General features: G+C 42.4%; 1 protein-coding gene across 2 annotated transcripts in view; it reads right to left on the minus strand.

Annotated features, from left to right (window-relative positions):
• Positions 1–25,950, minus strand: part of MYO16 (myosin XVI) — a 620,603-nt gene that overhangs the window by 364,674 nt on the left and 229,979 nt on the right. For both annotated transcript variants that reach the window (XM_086708430.1, XM_086708429.1), the window contains exons 5-6: positions 10,172–10,280; positions 3,142–3,266 (exon numbers count right to left, since the gene is read on the minus strand). In XM_086708430.1, coding sequence (XP_086564556.1) covers positions 3,142–3,266; positions 10,172–10,280 — 234 coding nt within the window. The remainder of the gene's footprint in view (positions 1–3,141; positions 3,267–10,171; positions 10,281–25,950) is intronic.

Here is a 25,950-nt window from a genome sequence, read left to right on the forward strand (position 1 = left end):
GATCAAAGATGATCATTTAGTTATTATACAACAATTATTTGCAATGTTTATGCTCTCTGCTCAATAGAAAAAAGTCACAAAGAATGTCAAAATTGAAGATGGTGGGGGGGCGCCTGGGTGGCGCAGTCGGTTAAGCGTCCAACTTCAGCCAGGTCACGATCTCGCGGTCCGTGAGTTCGAGCCCCGCGTCGGGCTCTGGGCTGAAGGCTCAGAGCCTGGAGCCTGTTTCCGATTCTGTGTCTCCCTCTCTCTCTGCCCCTCGCCCGTTCATGCTCTCTCTCTCTCTGTCCCAAAAATAAATAAACGTTGAAAAAAAAAATTTAATTAAAAAAAAAAAAATTGAAGATGGTGGAACTCGATCGCAATTTATTGTTCTGTGTTGATTGATTCTTTCAATAGCTTCACTACCAAAGTACGTGGGTCCTTTGATTTGACGATATTTGAAACACTTATGCAATTTTTATTTAGCAGTGATTTTTTTTTTAGAGGCATATAAATCTGCAATATCTTAAGCCAAACAAAGACACAAAGGTCTACTGGGTTTCTGCGCTGTTAGGCATTGATGCGTTACACGCATTAAAAGAACTATCACCCACTACAGTTTGGATTTTGAGCCCACCACTCCACTGCATCTTCCCTCGGTGAAAAGACCAGTGACCTCCCAATACACAGTCCAAAGGTCAATTCACCACCTCCAGTCACTTGACCTCTCAGTGGTTATCTGATAGTCAACCGTTCCCCCACACACACACCCCCTCCTTCTCCCCCTCCTCCTCCTCCTCCTCATCATCATCATCATACTTCCTTTCCTTGGCTCCTGGGACATCTCATTCTCTTGGTTTTCCTCCTACCTTGAGAGTTTCTCCTTCCAGTCTTATTTCTGGATCTTCCTCTCCTTCCTAAGCATCATGGCTCGGTCCTCAATTCTCTCTTCTTCTGTGTCAGAAGTGTGATTTTATCCAGGGTCAAGGCTTTCAACGTCACATTTATGCTAGTGTTCCCAAAAGTGATTCTGCAGTCCAGACGCCTCCTGAGTCCCAGACTCCAATATCCAACCACAAACCCAGCGTCTCCATGAAGAAGGTTCAGAGTCACATCTAGCTCTGTGTTTCCCAAGCTGTCCTTGTCTTTTCCGCTCCAAGCTCATTTGGTCCTCAGCCCTCTCGGTCTCACCGGACGCCAACTCCATCACTGCAGGTGCTGAGGCTAAAAGTACGTGGAGTCCTTCTGCAATCATCCTTTCTCCTACACCACCTGGCCATCAGGAAAACGCAGCGGATCTTCTTTTCACGCGGACACAAGTCAGCCACTTCCCACAGCCTCAGCTTCCTGTAGCTTTGAGCTCCACCACCAACCACACCTATCACCTGAACTCTCAGTGTCAGCCCTGCCCTTTGACAGTCCATCCTTAACACAGCAGTCAGAGTGAGTGATGCTTTTAGAAGTGAAGCAGGGCTGTGCTCTCCTCAGGGTCCTCCCACGTGTTCCCGTCTCACTCAGAGTAAGTGCAGAGTCCTCACACAGGCACGCAAACCCTGCAGGATCCGGTCCAGCTACCTCACTCCTTTCCTTTACTCTGCTTAGCTTCACAGGCCTCTGTGCTGTTTCTAAATCTTAATACACCCACTCCGGCCTCAGGGCCTTTGCACGTACCACTCTTCAGCCTGGAATGCTCCTAGGCACCCCTGCAGTGTGTGCAGACTTCTCTCAGGTCATTACTCAAACTTCCTCATCAGTGAGATCTTACCTGTGTACCTCCCAGCATGTCCTTATCTTATTCTTTTCTCCTTTGCATTTGTCATTATTAGCATGTTACACATTTAGCTCATTTATATGGTATATTATGTATCTTCCCCAAAGAAATGTAAGCCCATGATAAAAGGGCTTTTGTGGCTTTGTTCATTATTATTTTGTTCACAGGTTAGGGTTAATAAATTACTTCCTCAATAGATTAATTCGAGTATTTTTCCACTTGAATGTGATTTTTCAATAAACTGTAAACACGCTTTGTTCTCTTTGCTTATAACTTGGAGTTATGTTCTTGACAGTCTTTAGAAAACCTACCAGTCCAAAGTCCGAAATCAGTATCTAGGAAGGTTATTCTATCCAGAGGTCTCAGGGTGTTCGATTTGCATTTAATAAATCTAAAACCGTATCGGGTCTCACACAACTTTTATCCACTTAGACAAGCCATTTCTCCCATTGCTGTGTTCAACCTCACACCTCCGGAAAAATGCAGAGTAGAACCTGAATTACTGGCTCCAGAGGCTTCTGTGCATCCCATGCTCCGAGCGTCATACCCCCTTCTGCTAATCTACTTTCTCTCAATGCTTCCCCCTGAGCCTCAGTACATTTAATTCCACGACAGTTAACTTTAACACAGGCATGCTCAGTGCAAGTCAATAGTGCCAAATGTTTCTTACTTTCATGACTAGACATTATGCTTATATGAGAATTAATCCAAATTTAATTGTACTGGTTTTTCATTACTGCCACTGTGCCCGATAGCTGTGGAAAAAAAGCAATGACAGGATTTCACTTGGATTTAGAAAGTCATTCCCCAGAGTGACCCATAATTTGTTTTACGTAAAATGAAAAACGAAAACATTCTCCCATAAGTTCCATCTCAATGAATCACACGGACAAAGTAATGCCTAAAAATTATTCCAGGGGCGCCTGGGTGGCTCAGTCAGTTAAGCGTCCGATTCTTGATTCTGGCTCAGGTCGTGATCTCATGGGTTCGTAAGTTCCAGCCCCAAGTGAGACTCCAAGGTGACAGTGAGGTGCCTCCTTGGGATTCTCTGCATCTCCTTCTCAATCTGCCCCTCTCCCGCTCTCTCAAAATAAATAAATACACTTTACAAAATTACTGTAAATTTTTTAACAAAATGGAAGGGAGGCTTGAAGAAAATACATCAGCCTACAAACACTGGTTTTTCTCTGAGTGGCGACATAAGTGATTTCTGTTTCCGTCTTTGCGCACTTAACGCGTTTTCAAGATTTTTACAATAAATATGTAGAATTTTTATGATCAGAAATAAAGGACATTTGTAAACGTTAATTGCATCCAATTCCAGGCTTTAGAAATCAACTTAAATCCTCTACATCAGCAATATTTCTGAGCCAGTTATATTAACTTACCAGCGTCACCCCATCATCATTTTTCTCATTGACATTTCCGCCATCGGACAAGAAGTGTTTGACATCTGTTAGCATGCTCACGGGTCTCTGCACCTTCAGCTGGCACAGTGAGGTCAGGTCCACGCCTACGGGGAAAACAGCCTTTGAAACAGAAGGCAGAGATGCTTCTCAGCCGCTGGGGGTCAAGCCTTAATTTTATCTCACTGTTCTTTCAACGTGTTCCTCTTTGAAGCCCCTCTTCTGCTTTGAATTCAAAGTCCACATAATGGTTTCTCTCGGCCCGCCTTCTATTTACCGCTAGAAAATAGTCTGGAATAATTTTCCTCTGATTCTATCCCAAAGATGTGACATGACACCTCATCCATGGCAGGCTCTCAACGTTCGACGGTCTTAGTATGGATCATCAATGTGCACTGCCCAAAGTAGTTTAAACCATTTGAATGGAACTGAAATGAGTTCTAAAACATGGTTTTTGCTCTCTATAATTTTCAGGCCAAAATAGTTGCTCCTAAAAGCAATAGAATAGAATAGAATAGAATAGAATAGAATAGAATAGAATAGAAATCTCTGGAATAGAAAACCACCTTTGGTGGGAAACCTGGAAAAATGTGAACAAAGTCTGTAGTTTAGTGAGTAGCATCATACCTGAGCTAACTCCGTACTCTGGATAAACGTACCACGTCTGTGTGGGGTGTTGGCATAGGGGAGCGGGGAGAAGGTGTACGGGAACTCTCAGGGATGTTTTGACAACTTCCCTGCAGATCTCAAATGTTTTCAAATTAAATGTAAAAAGATTCTCCAATCAAACATTTCATGGCTGTTCGCGTTAATAAAGAGAAATGAACTGAAGCTGAGGGAAGTCTGGAAGTCAGCCTTGCCGAGGAGGGGGATGGGCCATGGAAAGGTCAGGTCTGCTCCCCTCCTGTTAGCACCTGTTGTCAGCATTTATTCTCACCCAAGCTTTCGTGTGAATCTCCACGGTAGCTCGAACCTTCACATTTATGCATCCTGTTCCCAGGATTGGTTCCTGGACATAACAGGTATTTAATAAGGGGAAATAATCCACCTTATTCTCAGTGAAAGTATAATGATGATGATGATGATGATGATGATGATGATGGTGATGATTAACACCTGCCTCTCAGCCAGTGGCTGCTAGAAATCAGCCACCTCCCTGATTCTCTCTCTCTTATGTGACTCAGTCCTTGCCACAAACAGGGAGGCTGGGTCGGCACAGGGGACCCAAGCACCAATGCCAGAGTGTTCCTTCTGGCCATGCCAGCCTGTCCCTGACCTCTCCGGGGTGACTCTGGGAAAGGTATGTAACCTCTCTGGTCTTCTGCATCCACGGTCACTCAGGGAATGATATATATCCCAAAGAAATGCAGCTACACTCACTACATACGAGATCTGTCCACGGGGCAGAGATCATTCAACCCGTTGCACATCTGCCTTCATTTTCCCCTTAGAGCCTGGAAACTCCGCCCCCTGGTCCAGCTCTCTCTCAGATCCTGGATGAACATTGGGGGTCAGGCTTCCTGGATTTTGGTGTCGTGTCTTCTATTACTACTAGTAATAATAGTAGTAATAAGTATAATATATTATATATTCCACATATATTATGCATATTTTATTAACATAATAAAATAAGTATAATAATATAATAGGTCTATTTTATACTAGTGCCAGTGGGAACAGGTAACTCATCTTCTGCCTCAGTTCCTCCATCTGCAAAATGGGGCTGAGAGTTTTTGCTTCACCAGTGGTTATGAGGACAAACGACAACACATCGAGCACCTAACACAGTATTCGGCTTGCTGAATCAAGCAAGTACTCGCTAGATGTGAGCTGTCCTTTATAGTCAGCTTTCTATTACATGGGCTGTACGCCATGCATTCGTTGTTTTTCTTTGCAATAAGGAGGCAGGCAAGACCCAAACAGAATAAAGCAAAATGCGCTATTTGAATAATGTGGTTTGTTTCAAATACTCTGTCCAAAGCAAACCCATTTCACTAGGAGGATGAGAGGGGGGAACCAATTACCAGCTTTGAAATTTCCACATGCCATTTCGGAAGAACTAACAGATTTCCCTAAGAGTTGCTTTGAGGTTTGTTAAGAACCAACTAAAACTATCACTCTATTCTCATTTTTAGGATTGTCGAATTTGACGTGTGAGTTAATTTTGGAAAATACTATTTCTCAAATGTCAGTGTTCAATTTTGCACACTGAAGCCGAAGAATCTGATGGCTACGTTATTCTAAGTTCTATAACACTGCAGTGTTTACTGGAGTGGTACGTATCTTTTAGAGAATCATTTGCACACATCATTAAAATTGAGCTGTAAAAGAATAGAGCTCAGTGATAAAAGACACATTAAAGCAGATTAGAGATCACTCATTTACCACATGTCATGAGAAAACAATCTATTTCAGCCACTGTTGTGAAGGTATCAGAGGGGAATATTATGATATTGTATCTTACTATTTTAAAACTTCATTTTGAGTCAAATATGATACCACATAAGATGCGATTTTAGATTTTTGTTATATGTTTAGGAAATAAGCAGAAATCTATTTTCAGCAAGACAATGGAACAGAAATTCCCTCTCTTCTTGCTCAAAAGCCTTAAGCTACTCCAGGAAAAATATAACCAACAGACCATAATAAGCCTATTTTATAATGGAAAATAGGCCAAGTCTGTCTTTTTTAAAAGATATTAAGTTTTATTTTCATCCTGTTCTCTGAAAAAAAAAAAAAAAAAACCTAATACAGGTCCTGATTGGATTTATTATTTTGACAGGAATTCATTAATTTTTTTTCAAAATGAACACATTTAGGAAATATTTAGGAAATAAGAAAAACATCATTTGCTTGAAATTTACAAGTTATTACATGTGATACTAATTACTATTGCCTGAGTACATTTGATAACATCAGGTGATATGTAAAACTGAAATCACATTGACACATCAAGTCAGTCTAAACCCTATCTTAATTTTCCTTAACTGCCTCTCTCAAGATAATATTAGTTTTTTTTTGTAACAATTCAACTTTTCTTTTTCTCCATTATCCATTTTGTATTGGGGGTAGTCTGTCACTCTGATGTGACCTGCCCCGTGACTATAGCACATCATTTTCTTAGTTTCTAGAATTGGAACTAAGGATGCTCTGAGCAAGCAAATAAAGGGAGCTGATTCTAGAAAAAAGGAACAAACATGTTCAAGCCAAAAGGCTGTTATAACCCTCTACACCATCCCTTCCATCAGTCCTACCAGACGCACAACGTAGGACCGTCCCCAGCAAACTGGGATACACTCCCACCTTGACAATGGGTGACTCTGAAGAGGGTGGTGCAGGATTGGCATTTCAAATTAATTTTACTAAGTGGAAGAAATATACAAGGTCACTATGGACTGATTAATCCAGGAGTCTCTTAAGGAATTATCAGGAATACTACTCAGCGGTGAAAACGAATGAAATGTTGCCATATGCAACAACAAGGATGGAACTAGAGGGTATTATGCTAATTGAAATAAGTCAGAGAAAGATAAATATGTGATTTCATTCATATGTGGAATTTAAGAAACACAACAGATGAACACAGGGGAAGGGAAGGAAAAATAAGATAAAAACAGAGAGGGAGGCAAACCATAAGAGACCTTTAAATACAGAGAACAAACTGAAGGTTGCTGGAGGGGAGGTGGGTTGGGGGATGGGCTAAATGGGGGATGGGCATTAAGGAGGACACTAGTTGAGATGGGCACTGGGTGTTACATTGAAGTGATGAATCACTGGGTTCTACTCCTGAATCCAATACTACACTGTATGTTAACTTACTCTATTTTAAATTAAAAAAAAAAAAGAACAATCAGGGAAGGCTAAGCCAGTTTCTGAGGCTGTTTCCACAACAGAAAGCCTAGGGTTTTAACGAAGGCAGCAACGGCACAATGGGTGAGGGATGCGGACATATTACGGGGATGTCAAGGAAGAAGAATCCATAAAATTTGGCGACAATTCGATGTGAGGGATTTAGGAAAAGAGAAGTGACATTGAGATGCTTGGATTCCTGGTCATAAGGGTAAAATGGACTCTTGGTAGGGCATGAAACTTCAATATTGGGTATGTTATCCCAAACCGCCTGATATCCAAGGCAAGATATTTAAGAACAGTGCACACGACAAGGCAGAAGGTCTTCTAAGAGATCTGAGCCACAGGAGTAATCTTGGGAGCAGGCAGGCAGTCACAACACAAGGAACAGGGTGAGATGAACCAGAGAACATTCTGGCATCTGCCTGTGCGGTCACACTTCCAAAGGAAGTAAGTGGGAGCTCAAAGAGAATGGAGGACGGTATGGAATGATCACTGCAGGTGAGCGAGGTTTCGCGGGAGAGTGTGATGGAAGTCAAGGGAACACTACAGGGCGATGAGGGAACACAGGCGGGAGAACGGAAGGGTGATCAGCCAATAGAGAGCCAAGCAGGCAATGGCCATCTTTGGAAGGACATTTCCGGCAGAGGCTGAACTTCAGTGGGCTAAGGAGAGGAGATTAGGAGCTCAGGAGAATAAGTGTGAGCTTTTTTTTCTAAAGGATGAATTTCGAAGGAAGGAGAAAGGGCACGCGCAGCAAAGTGAAAAGGATCCATATATATATCTTTACCCGTGCATCTGTGCTGGACCACCTTGTGCCTCCCCCCGTCCCCCCTGCAGTGCTTTCTTCCCTCGCTCGATCATTGTGCAATTCGTTGCCTTCTCTGAAAGCCAACTGGCTCGCCTCGCTCTGCCGATCCAATATGCATCAAGTCCTCAACCAGCCCTCCGTGGCTGTCTCGTTTTCCAGCCCAGGAAGCCCAGGCGGTGAGCTGAGGTTAATTGCTGTGCCCGGGGTATGCTGTATGTCGGTGGTGACAGTACAATTAGAACCTGTGACCAGCGATTTGCCATGTAATCAACTTCCTCACAACCTCGCCTGCCTCCTGCCACACGCGTCCTGATGGGACAGCGTGCTAAGTACTCAGCCTGGAAACTGTATGGTGCGCAGAGAATATCCGAGGATGACAGCCACCTGGTTCTGAGAACGTGGTTCTGAAACACTGAGCGCCAAACGGTAATACGCATCAAGTCAGGGAATCTTAGAAATGTCTAAGGATGTCAGCCCACACTGTCATGGCAGATAACCCTGAAAGCACGCCAGCGAGGAGGCCAGAGAATAAATCGAATGGGTGTGGCAGCTGACACAGACATGTAGGAGGGACCCAGGCAGAATAGGAGCACACCGTGCACGAGGCGAGGGAGGGGCAGACGGTCGTGAGGCACAGGCCAGCACACCAGCAGTGACAAATGGAAAACAGAATTAAAAATTTAGGGGATATTAAGTTGAATCTGTTCCAGCAAACATGTATTTTACAAACTGATTGTGACAGCCATCGTCGTGACAGATTTTCTCCTAACCATCGAGAATCTGTGCCGCCCTCTTTCTTTGCCCTCAGTCACGTTCAAAATCACTTATTTTTCTTTGCATAAGATAGATAATACTGCCTTTGTAAATATCAAATTTTCTTATTGAACAAAATCCTTGAATGAGTGGGAAAGGTTTATAAGTCAGGTTAGTTCTTTTGCAAATAAAGGTAACTTCATTTCAGTTTTCAAAGAGAACTATTTACTACCGTGGCTATTAGAAACTCAGAGTAAGGAAGGAAGAAATCTGCTAATAGAAGTGGCTCAGCTAATAACACAACTGAGCTGTTTGTGCAAATTCAGAAGCGTGCATGGTGAAGTCCAAGTTTCACAAAGGCCGAAACAATAAACTTCACAGCAGTGGGGTGTGCAAACATAACTTCAAGTCTCAATCCCTTTAGCGATAATGGAACCTGTCCCCAGCAAGTTGCCGCTGACAAGAGGTTCAGAGATCTGAATGTGACCCTCACATAAGGAGCAGATACAAGGAGTGAGGGAGGTGCCTCCGTCACCCCGGCCGGGACTCGGTGACCTTCCGTAGGACAGCTGGGCTCACGGCTCACATTGTCCCTAATGAAGATAACAGTACTTAACCCACTCTCAGAATTCATGAGATTATTTTTTTAAGAACCCCTGGCTGTGAAGTGCTAATTATTATTATTATTCTAAGCCATCCTCAGAATAAACCTTTTGATACCACAGATCTGGAGGAGGCAAAGAGCACAGGGAAAAAAGAGGCAGATGTGAGGGCTTTTCTTAGAATCGAGAAGGACAGAGTGACAAGCACTGTGTGGCTCTTAAAACTTTTAAACTTCTCTGACAAAAGATCATACTTGAAGGGTCTGGAATTTCTTTGTTGTTATTTATACCTAAACAAAAAGAGGGGGCGGGGAAGTGGCAAACTTCTTCAGTCGCATACCATATCGGGCTCAGGATTTCAAACACCTCCCACTTTGCCAATGCTGAACTTGCTCCTGAAATTATACGTTTAGTCTGTGCAAATAAATATTCTTTGGGAGGGAATCTATCTGGGAGCTCTACTCATCTTTTCAGGCTAGCAACATGACCAGGGCGCTTCCTTCTGACATTTGTGTTTCCACGTGTCAGCAACAGTGGATGCTGTGCAAGCTGCCCTTGACTTAAGTCCTCCCTCACTGGCACTCACGAGGACTACCCGCTCCTAAGAGAATACACTTCAGATGACCTCGCTCTCGTTAACTCAGAATTCAGTTATGCTGGTTCACTTCCCTTGCCCTCCCAGTGGAGAATAGATTATAATTACAAACCCAGTCCCACTAATTATGGACTTTAGATGCTTGTTAAAATGTTCCTTCATTCTTGGCCTCTAGATTTCTGCTGCCTTGCAAAACTGCCTTGACTAAACCAACGAGGCATCGCGGGGGGAACAATGAAATTCTATATAGAGAAAAAATACTTCATTTTACACAATCTAGGGAAACCACATCGATCTGAAATCGTGTGTGCGTGCCTAAAAAATAGATAAAATATACATTTGTAATTCTACCACACTGTCTTTAAATCTATGTCTCTATAGTTTTTCACAGCAACTGCCTACCATTTTCATCCAGATAGGTCAACAGGATGGAACTAGATTCTGTCCCTTCCATGGCATAATCCAAGGGGATATTTCCATTAACATCCTGGAGAAGGACATTGGCTCCAGCCTGTAAGCGAAAAAGAACAAATATAACATTATGTATACTGGTAACAAAGAAAGAGGGTTTCACTTCTGCATTAGTTGGGAAACAGATCCAGAAAAGTCTGTCTTAGATAAAACCCTGTAGAAGCATGTGGGACACTGTAATTACTTTTTAAGACAAATATAATAAATATTTTGTGAGAAACTGCAACAGGCTAAGAATGTTCAACTGACGTTGGCAAGGCCTTAGCCCTGGCTTCTTCCTCCCACCCCTCTTGCTACACCCAAGATATCCGATCCTTGCTGGGGAACCAACCACACCTCTGCGTTGGCTGCCTTGATTCTAACACAGCAGAAGGTCCCCATGCCTTTGGAGGGTCTCCATAGAGAACTCTTCCGTGAACTTTGATCTTCCCCCCAAACTATCCTATAAGCTCTTCAAGCACTTTGCTCTCTACAGAAAGTCATCGGAGAGCTGTTCTCACACTACCATGTTTTAATAAAGGCCTGGGCTAGTGGCTTCCGGGTGTTTTTCTTTTCTCTTTACAGAAACTATTTTTTTTTTAAAAAGCACAATCTGTAGATATTAATGAAATATATTAAATATGGCCATTACATAGCTTTTTGCTTCAAAGCACCCTTCATCAAGCACCTCTGAGGATGCATGTTTCCCTCTCGCCCATCCCAGCTTAAACACAATGACGGTTTTACTTTCCCTTTTCTCCAAGGACATGACACAAGCACATACCACTGACCAAGGGATGAGTTCACTGAACTCAGGCCAGACGAATGAATGTCTTCCCCTATTCGTTTTACTGAATACAAGTCTGTGACGCCATATTTATAAAGTTCATATACTGTCCAAGTGCACGTTACATAAAAAGGTATATAACATTCATAATCTTATATACTACAATGTGGGATTTTGCCCTCTGTGATTCTAGATGTATATTCAATAAACAACCTTCCTATACATTACCAAGTCCGCACAGGTTTTCCAAAGGGCTGCTCTGGAGACATTGTAAACACGGAAGTAAAAATAGGCCAAAGTGGCAAAATAGTGTACCTCTTAATATCTGCCCTGAATAAACTATGCCACTCACCTCACCATCTTGAGTGTGCCACGTTATATTTTCTGTAACCACCATGAAGATACTCCTCTATTTGAACAAATTAAGTTATATATTTCAGATTTTCACTTTGGTAAGGAAGCATGTGCTTTTAAGGTCCTGAAAACTTCAAACTAAGTCTTCGTAGTGCATTTAATATTTTTAGTTATTCAGAGTTTGAAAAGAAATTATTCGAGGCAACATTGTTCAGTAGACTTTGCTAATGATTCCTTTCCTTTAGTGGCCAACCAGGAGAATAAGATTTTGCATACATACCCAAGGATCAATTGTTAAAGAGCCAATTAAGAGAGAACTACAGGGTCTCATTATTGATTTCAATACTAATAGACAGAAGTAAATCTAGTTATTCTCTTTTCCCAATGCATAAATGTTTCCAATATAACCTTATCTACGCCAAACATCTGGACCCAAGGCAACAGCGAATATACGTATCATCATGTATCGTCAATAACAACAGAAATAAATAGGACACAACCTGGTGCTGAGGGAGACTGTGCACTTCGAGAGAATACGTTCTACTCTACAAGAAGTAATGAGGCTCTTTCAAAACAAGTCTGAAGGTGACCTCTGATGCTGAATATAGTCGCGGGGCTCATTCGCTTCAGTTCTCACCCACTTGTCATTCAGCAGTCTGCATCGCTGAACTCTCAGGGGTTCCCTGTACAGAAGCCCATCTTCCTGGGGGGCAGGAACTTCCCTCATCAAAGATCGAATTTAGTCCCCATTATCTGTACCCCCTCCCCCAACCTGCCTCAGTGCCTGGCACATACAAGGCACTGAAAAAAGACTGAGTGAAACAAACTGAAAAATAAGGAGCCAAAAACCGAACTTAAGCTAATTATTACAAAGTAAGGCAGAGAACTATAATTTTTAGCTAAATTCTTTTTAACTAAATTTCCTGACCTTTATTTTCAAGGGCGCATGAATAAAATTACAAAATCACTATATGCATACTTAAATTCCCTGCCTTCACTCTTTTTTTTTCAATATATGAAATTTACTGTCAAATTGGTTTCCATACAACACCCAGTGCTCATCCCAAAAGGTGCCCTCTTCAATACCCATCACCCACCCTCTTCTCCCTTCCACCCCCCATCAACCCTCAGTTTGTTCTCAGTTTTTAAGAGTCTCTTATGCTTTGGCTTTCTCCCACTCTAACCTCTTTTTTTTTCCTTCCCCTCCCCCATGGGTTTCTGTTAAGTTTCTCAGGATCCACATAAGAGTGAAAATATATGGCATCTGTCTTTCTCTGTATGGCTTATTTCAGTTAGCATCACAGTTTCCAGTTCCATCCACGTTGCTACAAAGGGCCATATTTCATTCTTTCTCATTGCCACGTAGTACTCCATTGTGTATATAAACCACAATTTCTTTATCCATTCATCAGTTGATGGACATTTAGGCTCTTTCCATAATTTGGCTATTGTTGAGAGTGCTGCTATAAACATTGGGGTACAAGTGCCCCTATGCATCAGTACTCCTGTATCCCTTGGGTAAATTCCTAGCAGTGCTATTGCTGGGTCATAGGGTAGGTCTATTTTTAATTTTCTGAGGAACCTCCACACTGTTTTCCAGAGTGGCTGCACCAGTTTGCATTCCCACCAACAGTGCAAGAGAGTTCCCATTTCTCCACATCCTCTCCAGCATCTATAGTCTCCTGATTTGTTCATTTTGGCCACTCTGACTGGAGTGAGGTGATATCTGAGTGTGTTTTTGATTTGTATTTCCCTGATAAGGAGCGACATTGAGCATCTTTTCATGTGCCTGTTGGCCATCCGGATGTCTTCTTTAGAGAAGACATGTTTTCTGCCCATTTCTTCACTGGGTTATTTGTTTTTCGGGTGTGGAGTTTGGTGAGCTCTTTATAGATTTTGGATACTAGCCCTTTGTCCGATATGTCATTTGCAAATATCTTTTCCCATTCCGTTGGTTGCCTTTTAGTTTTGTTGGTTGTTTCCTTTGCTCTACGGAAGCTTTTTATCTTCATAAGGTCCCAGTAGTTCATTTTTGCTTTTAATTCCCTTGCCTTTGGGGATGTGTTGAGTAAGAGATTGCTACGGCTGAGGTCAGAGAGGTCTTTTCCTGCTTTCTTCTCTAGGGTTTGGATGGTTTCCTGTCTCACATTCAGGTCCTTTATCCATTTTGAGTTTATTTTTGTGAATGGTGTGAGAAAGTGGTCTACTTCCAACCTTCCGCATGTTGCTGTCCAGTTCTCCCAGCACCATTTGTTAAAGAGACTGTCTTTTTTCCATTGGATGTTCTTTCCTGCTTTGTCAAAGATTAGCTGGCCATACATTTGTGGGTCTAGTTCTGGGGTTTCTATTCTATTCCATTGGTCTATGTGTCTGTTTTTGTGCCAATACCATGCTGTCTTGATGATTACAGCTTTGTAGTAGAGGCTAAAGTCTGGGATTGTGATGCCTCCTGCTTTGGTCTTCTTCTTCAAAATTACTTTGGCTATTCGGGGCCTTTTGTGGTTCCATATGAATTTTAGGATTTCTTGTTCTAGTTTCGAAAAAAATGCTGGTGCAATTTTGATTGGGATTGCATTGAATGTGTAGATAGCTTTGGGTAGTATTGACATTTTGACAATATTTATTCCTCCAATCCATGAGCATGGAATGTCTTTCCATTTCTTTATATCTTCTTCAATTACCTTCATAAGCTTTCTATAGTTTTCAGCATACAGATCTTTTACATCTTTGGTTAGATTTATTCCTAGGTATTTGATGCTTCTTGGTGCAATTGTGAATGGGATCCCATTCACAACTGCCTTCACTCTTTTAGATGGACGTTTGTGACTTCCTTCCTTCCTTCCTCCCTCTTCCTCTTCCCCTCCCTCTCTCTCCCTTTCTCCTTCTCTCTTTCTCCCCTTCCCTCTCATTCTTCCCTCCTCTTCTTCTTTCTAACACTGGATAGGGTGAGCGCCCCACCTGCATCAGGGGTCCTGATGCTGGGTATATCTTGAATTACACTTCTGAAATCTTACCTCTGTTAAAAAAAAAAAAAAAAAACAAGAACAAGGTAAAAGCCCCACCATTGAGAAGATTCATGACTGGTTATTACTCTTAGTGTGAATGGCTCAAGTGTTAATGTGCACTTTTAGTTATTAATGGATCCCACTGGAACTGAAGGGTGAGGGCTTGAAAAATAGGACTTCTCAAAATGTCAGAGACTTGCCACAATACCATCAGGATGGTCTAATGTCCAGAAAACAGAAAGGGAAGTGAGGTTGGGAATTAGCAACATTTATAAGGTATTGTGTTAGTACTTGTTTTTCTTAAAAAATACTTTGAGCCACTCAGTAATATAGAATGAACTTTTCTCAGTTTTGCAAAGCGAGAGCCATTAAGTGATTCAATAAAAGTATCAGTCTGACATTGTCCATTTTTAATATGGAAATTTCAAAACACATGTATTCTAAAATACATTTATTTTTTTTCTCTTCCGGACATGATATTCCTCAATGCTTTTTAGAAATGTTCCTTTTAGGGGCGCCTGGGTGGCGCAGTCGGTTGAGCGTCCGACTTCAGCCAGGTCACGATCTCACGGTCCGTGAGTTCGAGCCCCGCGTCAGGCTCTGGGCTGATGGCTCAGAGCCTGGAGCCTGTTTCTGATTCTGTGTCTCCCTCTCTCTCTCTACCCCTCCCCCGTTCATGCTCTGTCTCTCTCTGTCCCAAAAATAAATAAATGTTGAAAAAAAAATTAAAAAAAAAAAAAAAAGAAATGTTCCTTTTACATTTCAAATTTCATTCCACTGATGCTGAATCCACCAAGTGGTTTTTCAGCTAGGAGGATAAAAGCCAGGGAAAAGTGCTCATGAACTGGTGCACATATTAATTACAGTGTTTCCGTGGATACGGGGCTCACTATTTTCAGTACAGGACGTGGGTAACAACAGCAAACTTTAATTGCCCCACGTGTTGGTGTGGGTATCCCACTGTAAGCACACTCTTTTATTTCAGGGCATGAGAAGCAGGACGAGGGGAAGGTGTTAGACTAGATTTTCAAATACAGCACAAAGAATGCCCAAGGTTGGGGGTGCCTGGGTGGCTCAGTCGGTTGGGCGTCCGACTTTGGCTCAGGTCATGGACTCGCGGTTTGTGGGTTCGAGCCCCGCGTCGGGCTCTGTGCTGACAGCTCGGAGCCTGGAGCCTGCTTCGGATTCTGTGTCTTCACCTCTCTCTGCCCCTCCCATACTCATGCTCTGTCTCTCAATAATAAATAAACGTTAAAAAAAAATGCCCAAGGCGGCACTCGTTCTATTATACAAGAACAACAGCCTTAGCGATCACCACACATTTTCTAAAGCTTAAACAATATTTTTAAATAACTGAATGCTGTACTTTATAAAAACGGCTTAGGAGACGGCTGCGTTAAAAGGCTGGTGAGAGCGAGACTAGATGGAAGAGATAGATACTTTCTCGTTTATATTCGGTGCCCATGAACACCCTAAGTCCCGGGGCGTGTGTGCCTGTGCGTGCGTGTGAAGCATCTTCCTAGTTTTACATGCCTACGCCTAATCACCAGATGTCAGATTTCTTATCCTGACGGTAGTTATTATCCTTTAATGAAAGAAGGCATTCCAAATTAAGAAAAACGTGCATCAGTGGGAACAGCTCAACCAAGATGTTATATTCGTGCGATATAGACTGTGAGGCAAGTCCTTCGGTTTGGTTTTGAGACCATCAGTCATACGGTGATTGGTTTCCATCAGGCAAGTGAAAGCAGTCGATGTTATCTATGCCAAAGCCCACTCCTCGCATACTTTCTGCAGTTGCGGCCTGAACAGTTCCCACAGGGAGCCCTGAGGACATTTTCTCTAAGGAAGGCCACCCCACCTCCAGTTGTCCTCACCTATGTCCCTAGAGTATTGGAAATGGAACTCAAATACATTAACCCCCTACCCCTCCTCCCAGACAGGAATCTCACCTCTTGCCTATCAGATAACCTATGAACACATAAGTGCACCTTTCTTGTAAGCAACATTTTCCTGGTTTGCTTTCTGTAACAATTTAATGTCAGTGAATATGCTTGCCAGTTTGTTCATTGAGTAGTGATTCTCTAACACATGAATACTGAAATTGATGGCATCTGAATATTTGCTTAATTGGCTTCAGCAAATACCACTTTTTATACGCCAACACTTTCTGGCAACTTTTTATCTTGGTATGATTTCAAATTCAGTTAAAGCTGCAAGAGTAATGCCAAGAAACCCTGTGTACCTGTTATGAGTTCAATTGCGTCCCCCTACCAAGAAATGCGGACGTCCCAGGGGCCTAGTACCTGTGAATGTGGACTCATGTGGAAACAGGACGGGTGCAGATGTCATCAGGTGAGTTAAGAGGAGGCCATGTTGCAGTAACTAGTGTGACAAGTATTCTTATAGGGAGAGGGGCTTCGGGGACGCACACACACAGAGAGAAGGCAGCCAGGTGAAGACAGAGGCAGATATGGGGGGTGATGCAGCCACCAGCCAAGGACCAGCAGGTGCCCCTGGGAAATGGACCAGACAACTCCTGCAGGTTTCAGAGGGGGCGCGGCTTTGTGGACCTTGACTCCACCCTCCAGAACTGTGGAATGACCAATTTCTGTTGCTTTAAGCCCCCACACCAGTTTATGGTAGTTTATTATGGCAACCCCAGGAAACCAATACTCTGCCCTCTACCCAAATTCGCCAATGTATACTTTCCTCCTACTTTTGCACTATTTTCCCCAAATCTCTTAAAAGTGAGTCAACAGGCACCACACATCCCTTTACCTCTAACATTTTAGTGTATATTTCATAAGAATAAGGATAAGTCTCATGCATACAAGTTATCAAAATCAGAAAATTTAGCATTACTAACTTCTATTACCTAAACCACCCTGCACACCCAAATTGGCGTTACCTTTTCCAACTGTATTGTTGACCGCTATTTCCCCAGCCCGGGAGGTAACCCATGATCCCCCGGCACATGTACTTGTCCTTTTTCTTTAGTTCCACCCAATTTGGGACACCTCTTCAGTCTTCTCAAGACCTTCTCTCATATATGTTATGAGGTTTTTGGCAGGGAAACCAGAGAGGGGATAGCATATTCTTCCCATCATACCCTATCAGACGGCACAGGATGTCCCTTGGTCCCATCGGTGATGAAGTGAACCTTGATCACTGGCAGGGGTGAGGTTTGCCAGGTGTTTGCAAGGCAGAACGGAAACTAGGAACCCATGCGTGCATGCCCATATCGACAGACACATGAACGCCTGAATACAGGTCTTCCTTACAAGAGAATACCAACTCACCCAGGCAGACGGCATGACAAGGTTAGAATCCGGCATTTGTTAGAGTAATAACTGATTTCAATGGGAGTCAGTAAGGGATGGTAACACTACATTCCTGCGTGCTGGAAAGGCAGACATTTGAACGAAACCTTGATGAGGAACAGAATATTTACACAGTCTTCAAATATCCTGCCACAAAATATTCCACTTACATATAAAAATGTTGGCATCTAACCTGATAGGAAAAATAGAAAATTCTGTGAGTGAATGTTTTGTGCTTTTGAATTGCAGATGGGTTCTCTTCTTTCTATAGAAACTTCTGCATTATGTGCTAGCAGGATAAGATGAAGGCTGTCCCAGAGGAATGTATAATGCGCAAGCAATTATTTTGGGCCGCAGCACATGATATTAGGAGTTTGCAAACGTTCAGTTTAAGGATACGGGGAACTGTATGGGGAGATCACCCCAACTTTTTCTCAAGACTTCAAGGGCCTGTGTCATCCAGACCCCAACCCCTTAAACGTCCAAATATTCTGAATTCACTTGACCAAAAATACTGTATTTGGGAAGCGCGACAATATTCACTGCTGAACTATTCATGGAGTCTCATATTAACTGAACAATAAAAGTTGCTATCCAACAAGAAATGCACATTCAAAACAAAGAAACACAGATTTGGATAAGAACAAGAAGTCTAAATGGGGTTTCTGAAATAGAAGAAGTCTATAAATTTTTAATGACGTATTTCCACTATCTTGCATTCATTGAGATGGCAAGTTTAGTGACACTATTCAAAAATGGAAAGTGGTGAGTCACCTGGGTGGCTCAGCCACCCAGCTTCTGGGCATCTGACTTAGGCTCAGGTCATGATCTCATAGTTCATGGGTTTGAGCCTCACATCGGGCTCTATGCTGACAGTTCAGAACCTGGATCCCGCTTCAGAGTCTGTATCTCCCTCTTTCTCTACCCCTCCCCTGCTCGTGGCCTGTCTCTCTCTGTCTCTCAATAAATAAATGTTAAAAAAAAAATTAATGAAAGTGGAGTATCAGCCTTCAGAGAGCTGCAAAACAGGGACACATCTGTCAAGGAGTGTTTGAGTGAGAGGTAGCAGGAAACAGGAGAAGGGGAGGGAAGTTCTCCTGGTGTCACAGAAGCCACGCTCTGAGTGCTGGGTTACTGTTTGCCGATTTCAGGACCGAGGACAAAACACCTAATTCTGTCCATCAGCTTGCAAGGTGGAGCCAACTCTTACTACTTAATGTAGATGCCAGTTAACCTCGGTATAAATGTATGCAGTACCCAGCACAGTGCTGACCTACAGCAGCCACTCAATAAACTGTACCTGCACTGATAAACGTAATCAAAAAAGAAAAAGTATCTTATTAAATACAACATTTGTGGGATGCCTTGGTGGCTCAACTGGTTAAGCGTCCGACTTCGGCTCAGGTCATGATCTTGAAGTTCGTGAGTTCGAGCCCCGTGTCGGGCTCTGTGCTGACAGTTCAGAGCCTGCTTCAGATTCTGTGTCTCCCTCTCTCTCTGCTCTTCCCCCGCTCATGCTCTGTCTCTCTTTCTCTCAAAAAAAAAAAAAAAAAGAGTTGGTATTCTCAGGTCGCCTGGGTGGCTCGGATGAGCATCCGACTTCAGCTCAGGTCATGATCTCGTGGTTTGTGGGTTCGAGCCCCACGTCGGGCTCTGTGCTGACAGCTCAGAGCCTGGAGCCTGCTTCGGATTCTGTGTCTCCCTCTCTCTCTGCTCTTCCCCCGCTCATGCTCTCTCTCTCTCTCAAAAATAAATGAACATTAAATTTTTTTTTTAATTTTGAAAAGTACAGTATTTGTAAAACCACCATGGGCTAGCGTCTAATACGTCACCCACCCCTCTCTGCATGCAGTATTTGGCGGGGCCCTGAATGCAAGCTCCAAACAGCATGGGCAGAATGCAGTGGCTGAAGGAGAGAAGGAAGGGCAGTTCAGCCCCAGCTCCTTGAAATGCTGAGGATGGTACATCTGGTCTGATTCCTTCCCTTCTTCCCCTCACTCTTACCATACGATACATTTGACAAAGGCAGCAATGAGGAAGCAAAATAATTTCAAAGGCAAGAAATGGTTCTAAAGCTCCATGCCCAGACTATGCAGCCCAACGGTGGTAACAGCTTCAAGTATAGCATCTGAGGCAAACCAGAAAAAATGCCAGAATGCCCTCTCTTATGACCGTTACTGACAAAAAGGCAATGTGCCCTGAGGTATATGTGAGAACTCTTTGCAAATCTGTTCCTTAAAGAGAACCCACATGGAACAAAATACTTTGGTGAAAGATTGAGTAGAAACTTATAGGTACTTCTGAAAGAGATCTCCAAAAAACCCCACCGCCTCGCTTATTTCCAGGTAACTTACCACTTAGTTTCTCTGAAAGTCTGTCTTCCAGTGGCCCCGCAAAGCACAACAGACCCTTCACTATTGCTTATGAGCAATTATTTGCAAACGAAAAGAAAACTTCCTCACAATTCTGCCCTGTCTTCAAGGACAAACTCCAAAGAACTGCTAAAGCTTCAAACAAATCAGAGCAAAGATAGCAAACCATTTTTATAAAAAGATAAGCAAAACTGTAAGAGTCCCCCCAAAATGAAACTTAACATCACTGAACAAAAAGAATAACAGATACTGATCCAAAGGGCAATCAAATGCAAACAGGAATAAGACACACATGTTCTCATGAAACACCTACTCTCTATGCCCTGCATCATTTTACATTTATCATTGCTGTTGGATTGGGAAATCGAGCAGAGATGCTATTTTATGAGGTACGTTCAGCAAGCAACCCCTCTCCTTCTGAAATATTCATGCCACCGAAGGAAACAGGTGAAGAAACTGTTAAACCTCAACACATTCAATTGCCATCTCTCTTCCCAAAGCTCAGCTGAGGCATCATCGTTGAAAGCCCTGTGGCAGCCAGGAAGGAGGATGTCAGGTGGGGTGTGCACCAGCAGAAACCTGTAACAGAGCGGATTACCCTGGATGACCGCCAATGAACGAGGCCTCGAAGGAAGAACCCATCGTCTTGCCACAGGACATCCCTCCTGTACTTGAGTCGGACCAACCAAGGGACCGTGGGGCTTCTATCCGCCCACAATCATGAGAACTTAGGGAACTGAATCAGAAGATTCATGCATCTCTGGTCTCAAGCAAAGACTTTCCCATGGGTTCCCACTGTTTAAGCAGAGAGAGAAAACTAAAAGCATTTAACTTTCTCCAGATGCTAGAATGTTGGCAGATAATGCAGGAGGCGATACCATCGGGGAATCCATTCATTCATTAAGAACTATGTATTAAGCCTTTATTATAATTAAAATGTACTTTGATTTTTAAATGATGGTAAATCTTTATGGTAATAAAAATCTCAAAACCTGTATTACAACCATTTAAAATTTTATAACAGTTGAGATGATACTGGAACACATTTTTACAGCTCCCGCTGTAAGCATTCTGAGGTCAATAATTATTACGCTGGGAGCACATAAATGTTTATTGTGGCCCTGCTGTCATGCAAAGTTACCAACCATGTCAAGAAAACAAAACATGTAAGAAAGAAAGGGTAGTTGTAAAATGCCAAGTAAACTGGTGTGGATGGCATTTACAGTCACGCTGGAGAAGTCTGTACACGTTTCCACATATGACAGCAGTTTAAAGGGACACAGGGGAGGACGGGCACCTAGCAGTGGGCAGACCTGTTAGGGCCTGGGTCTGTGGCACCAAGAGCTGAATCCCCATCTGCCAGACAAAAGATGAAAAGCCAAAGTGTAGCGATATAAACATAGTTATTTAACACGAAATAGATATTGCCATGACCGTGAATAATAGTGTTGTAAAAACAGAGAAAGTAACGAAAATTTGGATAAAATGTCTAAAGTAGGAGAATACTTGGGGCGCTTGGGTGGCTCCGTCAGTTAAGTATCCGATTTTAGCTTAGGCCATGATGGCAAGGTTCATGGGATCAAACCCCACATCGGGCTCTGTGTTGGAAGTGCAGAGCCTGCCTGGAATTCTCTCTCTCTCCCTCTCTCTCTCTCTGCCCCTCCCCGGCTTGTTCTCTCTCTCTCTGTCAAAAATAAATCAAAATTAAAAATAAAATAAAATAGGGGCACCTGGGTGGCTCAGTCGGTTAAGCGTCTGACTTCGGATCAGGTCATGATCTCACAGTTAGTGAGTTCAAGCCCTGCATCAGGCTCCGTGCTGACAGCTCAGAGCCTGGAGCCTGCTTTGGATTCTGTGTCTCCCTCTCTCTCTGCCCCTCCCCTGCTCATGCTTTGTCTCTCTCTCTCTCTCTCTCTCTCAAAAATAAGTAAAAACATTACAAATAAAATAAAATAGGGGCACCTGGGTGGCTCAATCAGTTGAGCGTCTGACTTCGGCTCAGGTCATGATCTCACGGTCTGAGTTCGAGCCCCGCATCGGGCTCTGTGCTGACAGCTCAGAGCCTGGAGCCTGTTTCAGATTCTGTGTCTCCCTCTCCCGCTGCCCCTCCCCCACTTGCACTGTGTCTCCCTCTGTCTCAAAAATAAATAAAAATTTTTAAAAATTAAAAAAAATAATAAAATAAAAAATAAAAGAGGAGAATACTTAAATAAGGACATTTATATGACACAACTGCGTATTACTAAACCACCATGTAGAAGAAAATTTTAGGACCTGGGGATGTGCAGAAAGTGTATATAAAAAGAAAAGCTACCAATACATACATGTACACATCATATCAGGTAAATTCTGTGTAAATTCTGACATGTGGGGAGGGGAGACACAGAGGACAGAACACATCAAAACATACTCAGTGATTAGCTCTATGCGATGGAATTATTAGTGATTTTTAATTTTCTTCTTTACATGTATGGGTTTCCTTCAATTTTCTACAATAAATGTGTGACATTTATATTGAGAAAAGTATTCTTCAAAATAAACAATGAACAACACTCTGAAACAAGATGAAAACACAGGAATGTTCTCTTGGGTCCTGGATGAGTTTCAAATCTACTAAAGTCAAAGGTGAGCAGTAAAACTTTAGACAAGTCAATGATTATCTGGCAAGCAAACCTGAGTAACGTTTGAATCAATGAGTGGCCACGATATAATTAAAGGTCAACCATCCAATTAAAAGATACAATTTCATAAGGAACCATGGTGAATGAGTGTTTCCGAGAAAAAGCTGAGACAAGAAATCATGGGTTCCACGTTAGTAAAGAGCCCCCTATGGTGAGGGTAAATTGAACATAATTTGAAGGTATTGTGCAATTTGCTTATATTACGTGTCCTACTAAGCCACTCATTTATTTCCCTTCATATCATGGTTTTACATGAACCACACAATATTCATTGACAAAGACCTTGCACGAAATGAGGCAGTGTCTTTCTACCTCACTGATTTTCATTTAATTATTCTCTAATACCAGTCAGTGTTCCCTGCTTTTTAAAAGGCTTATTTTCACTGAGATATCACCTCACACCAGTCAGACTGGCTAAAATGAACAAATCAGGAGACTATAGATGCTGGAGAGGATGTGAAGAAATGGGAACCCTCTTGCCCTGTTGGTGGGAATGCAAACTGGTGCAGCTGCTCTGGAAAACAGTGTGGAGGTTCCCCAAACAGTTAAAAATAGACCTACCCTATGACCCAGCAATAGCACTGCTAGGAATTTACCCAAGGGATACAGGAGTGCTGAGGCATAGGGGCACTTGTACCCCAATGTTTATAGCAGCACTTTCAACAATGGCCGAATTATGCAAAGAGCCTAAATGTCCATCAACTGACGAATGGATAAAGAAGATGTGGTTTATTTTTTTTTTTTAATTTTATTTATTTTTATTTATTTTTATTTTTTTTTATTTTTAATTTTTTTTTATATATATATGAAATTTATTGTCAAATTGGTTTCCATACAACACCCAGTGCTCATCCCAAAAGGTGCCCTCCTCAGTACCCATCACCCACCCTCTCCTCCCTCCCACCCCCCATCAACCCTTAGTTTGTTCTCAGTTCTCAACAGTCTCTTATGCTTTGGCTCTCTCCCACTCTAACCGCTTTTTTTTTTTTTTTTCCTTCCCCTCCCCCATGGGTTTCTCTTAAGTTTCTCAGGATCCACATAAGAGTGAAAACATATGGTATCTGTCTTTCTCTGCATGGCTTATTTCACTTAGCATCACACTCTCCAGTTCCATCCACGTTGCTACAAAAGGCCATATTTCATTTTTTCTCATTGCCACGTAGTACTCCATTGTGTATATAAACCACAATTTCTTTATCCATTCATCAGTTGATGGACATTTAGGCTCTTTCCATAATTTGGCTATTGTTGAGAGTGCTGCTATGAACATTGGGGTACAAGTGCCCCTATGCATCAGTACTCCTGTGTCCCTTGGATAAATTCCTAGCAGTGCTATTGCTGGGTCATAGGGTAGGTCTATTTTTAATTTTCTGAGGAACCTCCACACTGCTTTCCAGAGCGGCTGCACCAATTTGCATTCCCACCAACAGTGCAAGAGGGTTCCCGTTTCTCCACATCCTCTCCAGCATCTATAGTCTCCTGATTTGTTCATTTTGGCCACTCTGACTGGCGTGAGGTGATATCTGAGTGTGGTTTTGATTTGTATTTCCCTGATAAGGAGCGACGCTGAACATCTTTTCATGTGCCTGTTGGCCATCCGGATGTCTTCTTTAGAGAAGTGTCTATTCATGTTTTCTGCCCATTTCTTCACTGGGTTATTTGCTTTTCGGGTGTGGAGTTTGGTGAGCTCTTTATAGATTTTGGATACTAGCCCTTTGTCCGATATGTCATTTGCAAATATCTTTTCCCATTCCGTTGGTTGCCTTTTAGTTTTGTTGGTTGTTTCCTTTGCTGTGCAGAAGCTTTTTATCTTCATAAGGTCCCAGCAATTCACTTTTGCTTTTAATTCCCTTGCCTTTGGGGATGTGTTGAGTAAGAGATTGCTACGGCTGAGGTCAGAGAGGTCTTTTCCTGCTTTCTCCTCTAGGGTTTGGATGGTTTCCTGTCTCACATTCAGGTCCTTTATCCATTTTGAGTTTATTTTTGTGAATGGTGTGAGAAAGTGGTCTACTTCCAACCTTCCGCATGTTGCTGTCCAGTTCTCCCAGCACCATTTGTTAAAGAGACTGTCTTTTTTCCATTGGATGTTCTTTCCTGCTTTGTCAAAGATGAGTTGGCCATACGTTTGTGGGTCTAGTTCTGGGGTTTCTATTCTATTCCATTGGTCTATGTGTCTGTTTTTCTGCCAATACCATGCTGTCTTGATGATGACAGCTTTGTAGTAGAGGCTAAAGTCTGGGATTGTGATGCCTCCTGCTTTGGTCTTCTTCTTCAAAATTACTTTGGCTATTCGGGGCCTTTTGTGGTTCCATATGAATTTTAGGATTGCTTGTTCTAGTTTCGAGAAGAATGCTGGTGCAATTTTGATTGGGATTGCATTGAATGTGTAGATAGCTTTGGGTAGTATTGACATTTTGATAATATTTATTCTTCCAATCCATGAGCAGGGAATGTCTTTCCATTTCTTTAAATCTTCTTCAATTACCTTCATAAGCTTTCTATAGTTTTCAGCATACAGATCCTTTACATCTTTGGTTAGATTTATTCCTAGGTATTTTATGCTTCTTGGTGCAATTGTGAATGGGATCAGTTTCTTTATTTGTCTTTCTGTTGCTTCATTGTTAGTGTATAAGAATGCAACTGATTTCTGTACATTGATTTTGTATCCTGCAACTTTGCTGAATTCATGTATCAGTTCTAGCAGACTTTTGGTGGAGTCTATCGGATTTTCCATGTATAATATCATGTCATCTGCAAAGAGCGAAAGCTTGACTTCATCTTTGCCAATTTTGACGCCTTTGATTTCCTTTTGTTGTCTGATTGCTGTTGCTAGAACTTCCAGCACTATGTTAAATAACAGCGGTGAGAGTGGGCATCCCTGTCGTGTTCCTGATCTCAGGGAAAAAGCTCTCAGTTTTTCCCCGTTGAGGATGATGTTAGCTGTGGGCTTTTCATAAATGGCTTTTATGATCTTTAAGTATGTTCCTTCTATCCCGACTTTCTCAAGAGTTTTTATTAAGAAAGGGTGCTGGATTTTGTCGAAGGCCTTTTCTGCATCGATTGACAGGATCATATGGTTTTTCTCCTTTTTTTTGTTAATGTGATGTATCACGTTGATTGATTTGCGAATGTTGAACCAGCCCTGCATCCCAGGAATGAATCCCACTTGATCATGGTGAATAATTCTTTTTATATGCCGTGGAATTCGA

The sequence above is a fragment of the Puma concolor genome, chromosome A1, assembly GCF_028749965.1.
Source record: "Puma concolor isolate L17-30 chromosome A1, mPumCon1.1.hap2, whole genome shotgun sequence".
Classification (NCBI taxonomy): domain Eukaryota; kingdom Metazoa; phylum Chordata; class Mammalia; order Carnivora; family Felidae; genus Puma; species Puma concolor.